General features: G+C 53.3%; 1 protein-coding gene across 1 annotated transcript; it reads right to left on the bottom strand.

Annotated features, from left to right (window-relative positions):
• Positions 1 to 2,489: 2,489 nt before the first annotated feature.
• Ren (renin) lies at positions 2,490 to 12,474 on the bottom strand. Its single transcript, XM_028876486.1, has 9 exons — positions 12,274 to 12,474; positions 8,927 to 9,077; positions 8,235 to 8,358; positions 7,459 to 7,577; positions 6,528 to 6,724; positions 4,509 to 4,628; positions 3,919 to 4,063; positions 3,558 to 3,656; positions 2,490 to 2,847 (listed from the first exon to the last, which is right to left on the bottom strand). The coding sequence occupies exons 1-9, from the start codon at positions 12,366 to 12,368 to the stop codon at positions 2,686 to 2,688; spliced, it is 1,212 nt and encodes a 403-aa protein (XP_028732319.1). The 5' UTR covers positions 12,369 to 12,474; the 3' UTR covers positions 2,490 to 2,685.
• Positions 12,475 to 13,982: the final 1,508 nt, after the last annotated feature.

Consider the following 13,982-nt stretch of genomic DNA (forward strand, 5'->3'; position numbering starts at 1 on the left):
CGGAGAAGCCCTGGGACCCTTAACCCCAGAGAGTGAAATCCTACAGATTCTAGGGCTTCGTTGGGATACTCAGTACCTTAGACTTTTTGGTCAAAAGCAGGATGAGAAGCTGCAGGTAGATGCTCCTTTCTCATCCCTAAGCTGGCGGGGGGGGGGGGGGGGGGGACGGGGAACGACACACGACACACGGGATGGGACGGACGGACAGGTGAGTGGGAGAAGAGCCCTCAGCCTGTGGTGTCCTCAGACCTTGAGGTGGAAGACAGCAGCTGTGTGTGCACCTGACCCAAACCAAGGTGTCTGAAGCCCTGTCTCTGTGCGAGCACCACTCCCATGGGATTGAGGTGGAAGTCCCTAAGGCCTGAGTCAGCTGGGCTGGGTTCTAGGGTAGTTTTTCGCTGTTTTTCAGGATTCTTCCCTGCATGACTCTTCACCAAATGATCTTGGGAAAATGCCTTTCCGTCTCTACACGTACTTATCATACGTGAGGTAGGATTGTTGGATGTCTGAAGTCCTGTGTTCTTAGGTGGTGATGACTTAGATTGCCTGTGTAAATGGTCACCTGGGCAGAAGCATCTAGAGCATGCAGAGCAAGCTGAGAGGAATTCCCCAGGGAACTCCATATAAGGTCCACAGTTCATCAAAGGAAGTTGAGACAGGAGCCAATGCAGAGGCCATGAAAGAGTGAGTGCTGCTGACTGACTTGCTCCCTCTAGCTTGTTCAGCCTGCTTTGTTGTAGAACCTGGCCCCACCCACAATGGGCTGGGCCATCCCACATCTATCACTAATTAAGAAAATGTTCTATAGGCTTGCCTGTAGCCCCATCTTATGGAGGCATTTTCTTAATTGATGGTTCCCTCGTCTCAGATGACTAGCTTTTGTCATGGTTTGTAGGGGAAAAGGGCCAGCCAAAGAAACCCACCCCTGGCCCTGAAACCAGAACCAAAGAAACACACCCTGATCCTGAGAGCAGTGCCAAAGAAACACACTTTGGTCCTGGAACCAGAGCCCAAAGGGCCAGTGAAAGAAACACACTTTCGCCCTGAGAGGAGAGCCAAATCGGCCCCTGACCAACTGATCATGAAACCAACCAATTCCTGAGCAGAAAACCAACCAATCCCTGAGCACAAAATCTAGCCAATCTGAATTTGTCCAAGCTCAAAGGGATTGAAATCCGATCAATTCCCACTCTGAAAATCTTCTCCCTGGAAAAACTCCGCCCCTAAGAAGCCCTATATAAGCCCTCACCTGTTCAGTTTGCGGCTGCCTTTCTCCTCCCTGGCAGAGGCAGCCCCTGTCCTGAATTCTTCCCTGCCAAGAAATCTCCACCACCACCCCTCCCCCCTCCCCAGCAGGGTTTCTCTGTGTAGCTTTGCGCCTTTCCTGGATCTCTCTCTGTAGACCAGGCTGGCCTTGAACTCACAAAGATCCACCTGCCTCTGCCTCCCGAGTGCTGGGATTAAAGGTGTGCGCCAACACCGCCCGTCCAATAAATCTCTTGAGTGAGGTTTGGGTGAGACCTTCTTTGCCCTGGAGCAGAGACAGAGCCTGGGCAGCGCAGAGCAGAGCAAGACTTTGGCTGGGGAAACCTTCCCCTAGTGGAGCAGCTTTGTTACTCTCCCGGGGATCCGAGCAGAACTGTAACAACTTCACTGGGGAAACCTTCCTCTCCAGGGCGCAGAGTTGTTACATTGGGGAAACCTTACCTTTCCCTGCTGCAGGCCTGTAAGCTGCTCCGCTTTCAGTGACTTGTGATATTCCTTGGCTCCCGGCTACCAGGAACCCTTTCCATCCCAGCTGCAATGCTTATAAAGTTGACACAAAACTAGCCAGTATATTTACCTACACTCTATTGCAGTAGCCCTAAGGTTTTTTTTTTTTCCCCCAGTGGCCCTAGAGGAACAGGGGCCTATCTCTGCAAACTCCCCAGCCAAGGTTGCATGAACCAGCTCTATGTGAATCCTGTTGACAGTAGACGGAACGCATTGACCTTGTATAAAAAAGCATGTGGGGGCGGGTGTCTGTTTTGTCACATTCTGCCTCCCTCTCTCTCCAGCTCTCTGTCTCTCTGTGCTTACGTCTCTCTCTGTCTCTCTCTCTCTCTCTCTCTGTCTCTCTCTGTCTCTCTCTCTCTCTGTCTCTCTCTGTCTCTCTCTCTCTGTGTGTCTGTGTCTGTGTCTGTGTGTGTGTGTGTGTGTGTGTGTAGAAGCCAAAAGACAACTTCAATTATCATTCCTTTGGTATCAAACCCCGAGGATCTGCATGTCTCTATACCCCCCCCCCCAGCCCCCGTTGCCATCATGCCTGTTTTTTGTTTTTTTTAAACTGTGGGTTCTGGGGATCAAACCCAGGCTCTCACACCTAGGAAACAAGCACTTTACTGACAAAGCTACATCTCCAGCCCCATCTGTCCTATGTGTCTTCTCCACATGTGACCACACAACTGTCCCTCCTTCTGCTCCAAACGCAAAAGAATCCACCCGAAACAGGCTGTAAATAGGAAGTCTTTATTCTGTCTTTCCTCAAAGCAGGGAAGGGTGAGTGCAGGCGAGGGGGCAAGCACTCATGAGGAGCTGTGTCCAGGGCCCCGGGGGGGGGGGGGGCCGCAAGCCCTGACAAAATGGCCCTCAGGAGCGCCAGCTTTGCCTCGGCCTGAAACTAGGCTCACTGGGTGACCGAGGGCGTTAGCGGGCCAAGGCAAAGCCAATGCGGTTGTTATGCCGATCGAACTCGGTGTAGAACTTGCGGATGAAGCTGGCACCCAGGACCCAGACAGGCCCAGTGGGTGGCGGGATGTCCAGGCCATGGAGAGCCAATGTGCATAGGTCATCAGTCCTGTAGGGATCCTGGCAAGAAGCCGGAGGCTTGCTCTGTTGCCCATGACACAACCCCTTCCCACCACCCCAGTCGTATGCCCCAACTCTCCTACATCCTTCCAGAGCCGTTCGAGCCCTGCCTAAATTCCAGCCTTCCTGGGGCAGGCAGGCTCCGTGGTAGATATCAGGCAAACAATGTGTCTACCCTGTGTTCACAGGCCAACTTAGCTTCGGACCCAGACCAAGTCACGGAACTTCTCCAGGCCCGTGAGCATGAAAGGAGGAGAGAACTAAAAAGGAGGGCCGCTCAGAAACGGGGAGAGGACTGTCGCTGAGTCACAGCATGAGTTTTGTTTTGTTTGTTTGTTTGTTGTTTGTTTTGGTTGTCTGTTTATTTATTGGATTTTTGAGACAGGTTTCTCTTTGTAGCCCTGGCTGCCCTAGAACTTGATTTTTAGACCAGGCTGTCCTTGAACTCACTTGCCTCTACCTCCTGAGTGCTGGGATTAAAGGCGTGTGCCACCACCACCCCGCTGGATCGGGGGCATTTTGAAAACTCTGATTTCCAGGTGCCTGTCATGGAAGTTCTGATCTGCTAGGCGAGGCATAGGTACTGGGATTGTTACCAGTTCTCTAGATGGCATGAGCCGCGTTCATGACCCACGGGGCTGGTAGGTGATCTGTACACTACAGCTTCCCCCTTTTGGCAGCCCCCGCCTGCTCTTCTCACGGAGCCTCACCTGTAGCACGTAGTCCAGACTGGTGAGTGTGTAGGCTCTGCCTCCCAGGTGGAAGGAGATGTCGGGGAGGGTGGGCACCTGGTTACAGTCCACGACATACTGGGGGAACGAAGGAAGCTCTTTTCAGTGTGGAGATCTCTGAGAAGTCCAGAGCCCCGTGCCAGAGAGTCCTGGACACAGTCTCCGCTCACCCTCCATGGGAGACTTGCCACCCATGCAGGGTGAGGAGGAGATGGCATGAAATGGCTTTGTCTGGGACTCAGGCTGGAGCTAGGTGGTGCTATCTGTGCCCCATCCCAACACCCCCCATACCCCCTCACCCCATCCCCACCCCCTGCCATTCTCTCCTCCTATTTCTTACTTCATCTGTGCTCTGCTCCTTGGCTCCCAGGGTTTGCATGATCAGCTTCAGAGAGCTCGTAGGCCCCGAGATATAGGATGCACCAGTGTCCACCACTGCCATGCAGCCCTCTGCACACAGCAAGGTGGCGGACCCCACAGATACCCTGTGGAGGCTACCGTTAGACAGGCAGACAGACAGACAAGAAGGCAGACAGGCAGAAGCTGCCAGGCAAGCGCGCGCGCGCGCGCGCGCACACACACACACACACACACACACACACACACAGCCTGCATGTCTTTCCCAATTAAGGGTAGTGATAGAAAGCCGTACAAGTGGTCTGGCAGTGCATTGGAGGAGAGCTGAGGTACGGAGAGAAGGTGCTGGTTGTTCCTTATCATCAACACATAGACTAGAGACTCCACCTCCTCTCCCTGAGTCCTCTCCTTCCCATCCCCAAATCCCATCCTGTGCCCCCACCCTGGACAGAGCTGGCAGAGAGCAGATAGTGACTGGGCCGTAAGGAGCGGATACCCCTGCCCTCACCCCAGCCCACCCCAATCCCAGCGACAACACCAGTTTGGAGGGTTGGGGAGGTTATGATTGCTCACCCCTTCATTGTGATCTGCCAGGAGCCAGTCTTGCTGACGCTCACGTAGTGAAAATTGCCTTGGTAATGCCGGGGGTCACTGCCCCCCAGCACCAATTCTCCCCCCAGCAGGTGGGAGTCCCTAAAGGAAAGACCAACAGAAGTTAGAGCCACACACCCGTTGGAACCCGAGACTTCAGGGATGAGGGAAAGTTGACTGAGGCGCAGGGTGGGGTAGAGGGCTTTGGGGCAGAGGTAGGGCTTAGGGGGTGGATGGCAAGGCTGTAAACAGCTGTAATAGTGGCACACAGAACCCACTGCTTCTCTCCCTTGCTGGCCCCTCCCCGAATGCAGCAGAAGTATTTCTAGGACTGTCTAGCTGCCTCCAGAAAACCATCAGGTTCAGGGACACAAGGTAGATGCAAATAAGTCATAAATCATGCCTTCCTCACTTGGTCACAACAAATGTGTGGTGTAGACTCCGGACTCTAGAGTCTAGGGAGAAATCAGACGTGTAAGGGGGCTGAGCCTGAGGCGTGGGAGTCTGTGTGGGTAGCGGCCATGATTCCAGGGGCAAAGGTCCGGGGAGTATTGGAGTTCAGGGCCACATGGGGCTCCTGTCTCCTAAAGAGTTCTGTTGAGGCCGAGAGGGACGTAGAGAGGAGACCTTCTTTGTGGGCAAAGTTCAGCAACCCTGTTGTTTGGTAGGGGTAGAGGTTAACTCTCACGCTTCGGGCAACTGAGTCACCAAAGAGTGAAATCACCCAGAGCTTGGTGGACATGTGGTGCCTAGAGCCAGTGTCTCGTTCCCAGTCAAAGCTGACTGCCCTCACCTTCCTCTCCGTGTTCGTGATTCTACCTCAGCCCAGGGCCGCCTTGGGCTGGTTTCCAAGGTACTTATGTGTATGTAAAGGAGTTTCTCAGAACCCATGACATACACATATGTGCACATGTGTACACGGGGTAGGTGGGCACATGTTCTGTTCAAGAATCAGTTACTTATATAAATGTCACTTTTTCCTAGCCCAAGAGGACCCCGGCTTACAGACCTGCTTGCCGTCTGTTGCTGGACCCTAATTCCTTCCATGGCCCCTACTTCCGAGCCCCATGCATTTTAAGTCTTCTTTAGTCAGCTCGTCTTCCCGCCCAGCACTGCTCAAGCATCCTCTAGCATTTAGAACAGCCACCTCCCAGTCCCTGCTTCTCTCTGGATCTTACCCTACACCCCGCCCCAACACTCTTCCCCGTTGAATTTCCCAAAGCAGCCCACATTTGGTGACCTACACTTTCTGACACCCACTTCCACTCTTAACCACTGTTTTTCTTGCCTCTACTGTTTGAAACACAGACTTCCCAGGACCCCTGACTGCAGCAGCTTCTGACTGGTGTAATTCACTCAAAGCCTCCCTTCCAGAGTCACCATCTGGAGAAGACTTCTGCTTCCTCCCAGGTTGCTCTAGAGTCCACCCCTCCCTTCCAATCTCATCACCCCGGGCCTCCGTTCTTACCCGTAACGATTTTACCTCCAGCTCAGACCCTCTTTCTGAACCCAGAAATTGGCAGCCGATCCCAGCCCTGCTGGGATGCTGACCACAGCTTCCCCAGGGCTGGCTGAAATGCACAGAATCCTGGCCTAGAATCGAAAGGATCTGCGGCTTTTGGTAGCGGGTGCCTGGTGTGCCCGAGGCATTCAGTGTGCTGTATTTCCTGTCTCCCCTACTGGACGGCAAGCTCTATGAGGATGGAGGGTAGGGATTGTCTTGTTCACTATGCACCCTGGAGCCTCCCACAGCACGTGGCTCAGAGCACTGACTGGATCAGTGAGAGAACAAATAAGTCAAGGCATGAAGCTGGCTGTGTCTCTGGGGCCAGTCCCTAAGGACTGGATGTTTGATTTCCATTCATTTTAATTGGCTAGTGTGTGGCTCTAGATATGGATTGAGGACCACCTAACCAGGAACATGCAAATCCTGGCCTGGACTCTTGCCGTTCCTCCAGCTCTCCGCCCCTCCCTGCCTTGGCCTCGGGATCAAAGGCCCACCTGCTGTAGTAGACAGAAAAGACTTCTTCCTTCAGCACCCTCTGGGAGAGAATGTGGTCAAAGACTGGGGTGACCCCGCCGACGGCCTGAGCAGGAAAGCCCATGCCCAGAACCCCATCAAACTTGGCCAGCATGAAGGGTATCAGGGGCAGCTCGGTGACCTCTCCAAATGTCTGTGTCACAGTGATTCCACCCACCTGTGAGAGAAGAACCAGAGTGGGTAGAGGTCACCATCGAAACCTGGCCGGGGTCTGCTCTGGCTTCCACAACAGGAACCCCAAAGACACGCAGGTTCTGTACAGCAGTTAGGGTAAGACTATCCCAGCAAGCCTTCACATACTCTTTCAACACATCCATGCTTGGGGGCCAGAAAGATGGGGTTGACTAGTGCTGAGAAAGAGGTCCCTCCAGGCAGGTGATCTGCACCCCTCCCAGAGGCCCATGCTCAGGATTTCCCCATCATAACCAGGGCTTCGCTTTGTGCCCCTCCCCCTGATTTCACAGGCACGGGGAGAGTGAAGCCCCCTGGTCACACTGGTCCCCTCTGGGGCTCTATATGTGTCTTTCCCTGGCCCAGGCACAGCAGGGCCTGTGACTCCACAAGATGGGCTTACACACTGGCCAAAAGGAAGCAACCCATGCCCCAGCACAAACCCCGGATTCCCCAATCTCAGCAATACTCCAAGCCTGGTCTGAATTGGTAAGTCCAGGCTTGTCGCAAGGTTGGAAACTGTGGGGTGTAGGCTTGCCCACACGGAAGTTTGATGCAAAGCCTGGTCAAGCAGTGCCAGCTCCTCTGCAGCGCTGGTCTTCGTAGCTTCCATTAGAAGCTGCCAAGGAGGTTGTTCCTTAACTTGCCAAGGTGGGCCGGAGTACACCTGCCCTGCTCCACATGGGCCCCGTGGGTGTAAGGAGGGCTGGTCCTACTTACAGTTACGATGTCCTGGCTGAGGAAGCCTTTGACCTTCCCTGATCCATAGTGGATGGTGAATTCGGTCCCGTTCTCCATGTAGCTGGAGGATTCCGAGGAGTCATAGAGGCTGTGAATCTCTAGCAGAAGGACACAGGCTCAGATCAGCATTAAGAGTTATTGACCTAGCCAGGAGGCTCAGACGTGGGGCAAGTGGTGGATGTGGCTAGTATGACTGAAACTTAGCTCAGGTAGGTGTGTGTGTGTGTGTGTGTTTTGTGTGTGTGTGTGTGTGTGTGTGTGTGTGTGTGTGTGTGTGTGTGTTGGGATTCCTGAGTCTCCAGCTTGGAAAAAAAATGTACACCAGTCAAAGATGGTGTTTCTTGGTTTTGTCTTAAGTGCTTATGCTTCCGAGACATTTGTTTCAAACAAAGAATTCTATAGCCATTGCTAACATTGACATAGTGCCAAAGAGGATTCTGGGTACAAAGTAGGTGCTTAGTGTGAGGGCATTCACTAAGGCTATCATTGGAAGAGCCTCAGGACTTGGAATGGGTTTGTAGCGTTGTTTCTGATTGAATCCTAGGGACCCTGGGAAATGGCCTTCCAGGTGCCCAGGCACTTCCCTAAGCTGGCTTATTCACGTTGGTGGCCAATTCAGGAAGATGAGAGACATTTCCTCTCTCTTTCTTGGACCAATGGCCCGGGGCTAAGGGAAAGCAGTTCCCTGGGAAATGGGCAGCCGAGTTAGGCGCAGCAGGAAGGGTTAGGGCAGAGGCACGGGGCCCGACTCTTACCACAGGCAGTGTAGAGGGGGCTGCACTTGGTGGAGGGGACCCAGAGGTTGGCTGAGCCCGTGTCAAAGATGACTTTGAAGGTCTGGGCTGGGCTGCCAATGCCAATCTCGCCATAGTACTGGGTCTGCAGGGGTGGAGGGAAAGTTGCTTGGGTTTGGGAGCCTTGCCTGCTCCCCCTCTTGACTCTTGGCTTTCCATTTTGCTGAAGTATATGAGCTCTGCCTTATCCTCTGCTGCCTGGAATATAGGAGACTCACTGAGGCATGGAAGCCTAGTGAAAGTGGCTGAAATAGCTGGGCATGAACGAACCTGAGAGGCAGAAGCATGTAGATCTCTGTGAGTTCGAAGTCCACCTAGTCTATACAGTGAGTTCCAGGCCAGACCGGGTGGCGGTAGCGCACGCCTTTAATCCCAGCACTCGGGAGGTAGAGCCAGGCGGATCTCTGTGAGTTTGAGGCCAGCCTGGTCTGCAGAACGAGATCCAGGACAGGCACCAAAACTACACAGAGAAACCCTGTCTTGAAAAAACAAAACAAAACAAACCACCACCAGCAAGACAGCCTCAGACTTCTCAGCTGTAAATAGCTCTGTAGAGTACGCAGGTGCTCTTTGGCTCAGTCAAGCTTGGTGGAAAGAGAGGGGCCTGCTAGTCCTAGAGAGAAAGGGAAATAGCAGCTGAGCTAGGCACTCACGTCCAGGTAGTTGGTGAGGACCACGGGGGAGGTGCCGTTGCCAAAGGAGGATCTCTTGGTGAATTCACCCCATTCAGCACTGAGCTTGGTCATGTCCACTCCACGCTCCTTCAGGATTTCCCGGACGGAGGGCATTTTCTTGAGCAAGATCCTGCTCCAGGGTAGAAGGAAAGCAGAAGAGTCGTGTAGTTCCCCAGCATCCGCAGAGTTCTTTGCCTTTGGTACGTCTATCACTAACCCTCTCCCATGTACCTAAGAATCACTTCTTGTGCCCTGAGGTTTCTACAGGAAAATATACAAGCCTCTTCGAGTGCTTGGTATGTGGTACTAAATAATCCCCAAATCCCTTCTGTTGTCTCATTTTAACTAGATAAGGAAATTTTTTGTCCACCCATCCATTATCATCATCAATCATCATCATCACCATGTGTTGAACACCTCACTGTGCCTCATTGTTCTGAATTGGGACATAAAGGCTCTTGACCTCTCCTCTGATTGACAGGGGAGGCAGTGCCACGTAGGGCCTGTAGGTGGCAGCAGATGCCCACAGCAGGCTTCAGGGACTTGGGGGGACCCCCGGGGTATCACAGAACCACTGAACCCAGCCAGACTGAGATAGGCCAGTGTCTCTAGATTGCCTGTGTGCCTCAGCTGGGGAATGCTGTGTCTTTGGCCTGAACCCCAGGCTGTTCGCCTCACACCAGCCATCCTCCAATCACCTTTGACTGGCAGAATGTTAGAGGTGTAAAACAGCAGCCCACTGAGTCGCTCCTGGCCGCTGGGCAGCTGCTTGGCAAGCGCCCTCATACAAACCACACGACAGTTAGCGCTCTGTTTTCCAGTTGAGACATTGAAGGCTCATAGAGGTGAAGATGACTCAGAAATGCCAAACAGAGAGTCCATGCTCCTGCTGGCTGTCTTTGCTACCCAGGGCTGGGCTGCCAGGCCCAGACAGGCATGAAGACCATTTTGCAGTCAGAGGAAGGTACCTCGAGCCCTGGGCCAGGAAACTCTGGAACAAGCCCACCTCGGTGGCGGTGTGCTTTCCCGGACACACAAGGGCCCTGTTTCCTCTCCACCACGAGTCCTAACCTTTCTTGCTGGCACTCTGTTTCCTTACCTTCCCTGCCTTGTCCCTATTTCACACCTATCTGTGTGAACTCCAGCAGAAATGACTTACAGTCCTCCCATAGTTTACTCTTCACAAATATTTTCACACTTACTTTATTTGATCCAGCCATCCCACATGATAGGTGCTTTTATTATTCCTGCTTTATGGAGGAGGAAAGGAAAATATGTCCCAACAAGCTCTACTCCCCACCATCTCATGAAAAGGTCCCCTGCTTTGCCACACTTTGTGGCCCTTGCCCTTTTAGAAAACCCCTCCATAGTGGGGTTTTTTCTGCACGCAATGCCAGCACTCAGGAGGCAGAGGAAGGTGGGTCTCTGTGAATTTCAGTCCAATCTGGTCTACATGGTGAGTTCCAGACTCCATAGTGAGGCCCTGTCTCAAAAAGAAAAATAATCCTCTTCCATTCCTCTCCTAGATCTTTAGTCCTTCAAGGCATGACCAGAGCATGCCTGGATGCCCACCCCAGGACGCCAGCCCAAGGGGCCATTTCCCCCGAGTGCTCCCCACCAGCCTAGCCTATGAGGATGGAGCCACGTGGTGCTGAGGACATGCTGTGTGACTCTGGTAATTCTCTAACCTTTCCAGCCTCTGACACCTTGATGGCTGTGTCTTGCCCAGTCACTGCCCAAGCTAAGCCGGCTGCCTTCAGCTTGGAGGTTGGACATGGTGTGTGTGTGTGTGTGTGTGTGTGTGTGTGTGTGTGTGTGTGTGTAAAGCAATGACCTTGAGACCTTTCAAGGTGACTTGTACAGTACACAGAGCCTGACCCCTCTTGGTGATTCCACTCTCTCTGTCACATGCTTTTGCTTTCTTAGGCATTTGTCCTGGGGTGGGATGGTAGGAAACACAATCCTCTTACCATGCTCCCACCACAGCAGCTGCTCTCCCCCTCCCTCTCTCTCTCTCTCTCTCTCTGCAAACCTGGGAGCAAAGGACAGGGAGGCTTCGGAAACAGAGGCCAGGGGCCTCAGACCTTCCGGGAGGACATCCCTAGTATCCTCATCGGCAAAATAGGCGCTGGGGGTTTGGGGACTTGATTTGGGATGGAACAGCCTATCAGATCCTAGCACCAGATAGACTCACAACTTTTCTTTTTCTGGTTGAGACAAGGTTTCATTGTGTAGCCCTGGCTGTCCTGGAACTCACTCTGTAGATCAGGCTGGCCTCGAACGCACAGAAATCCTCCTACTTCTGCCTCCCGAGTGCTGGGATTAAAGCGTGCATCAGGACTTCCCCAGACCCCGTCTCCATCCCCAGACTCTGACTCTGGGTGAGCCTTCTCCTAGTCTTGCCTCTTCCCTGTTCCTGCCTTAAGAAACCTTGTTCCCATGCCAGGCAGTGGTGGCGCATGCCTTTAATCCCAGCACTCGGGAGGCTGAGGCAGTTGGATCTCTGTGAGTTCGTAGACCAGCCTGGTCTACAGAGTGAGTTCCAGGACAGCCAAGAAATCCTGTCTCTAAAACAACAAGAAGAAGCCTAGCTTCCACAGGCCTGGAAATGCACTGAATCAATCTTTCATCTTCCCTCACGGGGCTCCCAGGAGCCTTTCCTTATCCTTACTACACTCAGTGGTAACCCACACCATGGCCATGGCTCCTTTTTTTTTTGGGGGGGGGGGTCGAGACAGGGTTTCTCTGTGTAGTTTTGGTGCCTGTCCTGGATCTCACTCTGTAGATCAGGCTGGCCTCGAACTCACAGAAATCAGCCTGGCTCTGCCTCCCGAGTGCCGGGATCAAAAGCGTGCGCCGCCACCGCCACACCACCACCACCCGGCGGCCACGAAGCAGTATCTGTTATGATCCTGTTTTAAAACGGTGCACTAAAACTTGGTGAGATTAGCTTGCTGCTGGAGCTGACTTTACTGCTAGTGAAGCAGAAAATTGAACCTGGGAAAATCTAGAGGACCTGCACCTGACCTCGTCACCGTTCTCCTTTCCCAGGTGTGTTAACTTACCGGTGTCCTCCTCAATCATTGCAGTATGAATTTAGGCATCAGAAACACGTGGTCCTCTGGAAGAGAATCCGAAGACAACCCTTCCAGGCCTAATTAGTTATGGCTGTGTGGCATTGGGCACGTCACTCAAATGATCATAACAGGACTACACATCCATGGCTGACTGGCTATAAGAACCGGGTGACCCAGCGTATCTGAAAGCTGAGAGCGTTATAAGACGCCAGCCCCCACACCCTGCCAGCCCTTCTCTGCCCACGTTACCGTCCAAAGGCGGCTGTGTCTGTCGGGAGACTGAAGGCGCAAGAGCTCCAGAGAATCAACCAGAGTCCGCAGAGCGGCATCCTCCTCCCGTCCATCTGGTTCAGCCAAGGCTTTCTAAGATCTGTGTGGCCCCAGAGCCCCTGGCCCTTCTTTTATACACACCCGGGCTCTGCTGTGATTTATTACCCCCAGGACCCGTGGCGGGGCAGCCCTCATAAATCCTGCCCCGTGAGACCCAAGCTAGGTGGGTGAAGGATAAGCAGGTCCTGGATGAAGAACAGAGTGGCTGGGGGTGGGGGACAGTGTTGGTGTGGGAAGCGTGGCTGAGCCCGGGGACAGCTGAGTCCCTGCCTGGCCTGGCCCTGCCACCTCTAGCTCAGACAGAGGCTGAGGAGGAGCTCAGGGTACAGACAGCACAGAACCTGAGTTTCTCAGCCCCAGCTCGGACACCACGGCCTATTGATCAAAGGCTGGACCCTCTGTGTTAACGTTTGCGTTACCTCTGCCCGGCTCCTCCTAGGGTCCGCCCTAGTCTTCCATCTTGCTCATGGGTGATTCCATGTGGCTGCTGCTTGGTGGGAAAAGGAACATCTCATCTAACCTCTGGCATCAGGGAGTGGCATGGGGTGTCCTCTGCAGGGGATGGGTGATGGTGGAAGAAAAGGTAGTTCTCAGGGACTAGAGGGGACATGTCTCCAGGGCAGCTGGTTTCCAGCTCACCCCCTCCTAGTGGTGGCCCTTCACTCCCTTAGACCTTTCTCTCTGCCTCCCTCCTCCTCCCCTTAGCCTCACAACAGCCTGGCAGAGCCATCTAAATGCACCTGACCCCTACTTCCCCCAGGCTGGCAGTACTGATGCCGGCTAAGGTGCCCTCTCTGCCCTTGTCCCTGTTTACTTCTCAGGGACCACTTCAAATAGCTCATCCATTCCATGAGGTAGACCCTCACGGACGTGGACCATCTTCCGCTGTGGCCTCTCACCAGCCCTTCTCGGGGGGTGTGACCTCCATCCCCTGCCTCTTGGTGACATGTGGAGCTTGCGGTTTATCAAATGAGGGAACCAGTGACTGGCAATGGGCAGGGAAGAGCCCTAGAGCCTACCAAGAACTTGCTGTGTGACGTTGAGATTGGATGCCCGGCTTCCCTTCTCTGGGTCCCCACGACGCAGCTGGGTGGACCCCGAGGGCAGGCCTGGCTCAGATGCACCAGCATTTTAAGTAGGTGTTATGAGTGCTGTTCTGCCAGCTGTGGGCAGCAAAGATGATGGGAGGAGCTGGTCTCTGTTGCCAGATGTGCAGTAAGGAATGTGTTTTCACCTTGGAGACAACACCCTCCCTTGTGAATTTTCAGATGTCTGGGGATAGGTAAGGACTTCTGAGAACTTCTCCCAAAGGAGATGTCTTGTCAGATTAAATAAGCATTGATTATACATGTCTCTAGGCATCAGAGGGCTCCCTCCCTCCTTCCCTCCCTCCTTCTCTGTCTCTCTCCAGCATTCACTTAATATTTATTATGTATGTCAGGCTCTTTGCAAGTGGCTGGAGGTTGTTTTGTTTTGTTTGCTTGTTTATATAGGCAGGGTTTTGCTATATAGCCCTGGCTGTCCCAGAACTCGATCTGTACACCAGACTGGCCTTGAACTCAGAGATCTGCCTACCTCTGCCTTCTAAGAGGAGGGATCAAAGACATGCATTACCACACCTGGCTTAG

Source organism: Peromyscus leucopus, chromosome 15 (assembly GCF_004664715.2).
Source record: "Peromyscus leucopus breed LL Stock chromosome 15, UCI_PerLeu_2.1, whole genome shotgun sequence".
NCBI lineage: Eukaryota > Metazoa > Chordata > Mammalia > Rodentia > Cricetidae > Peromyscus > Peromyscus leucopus.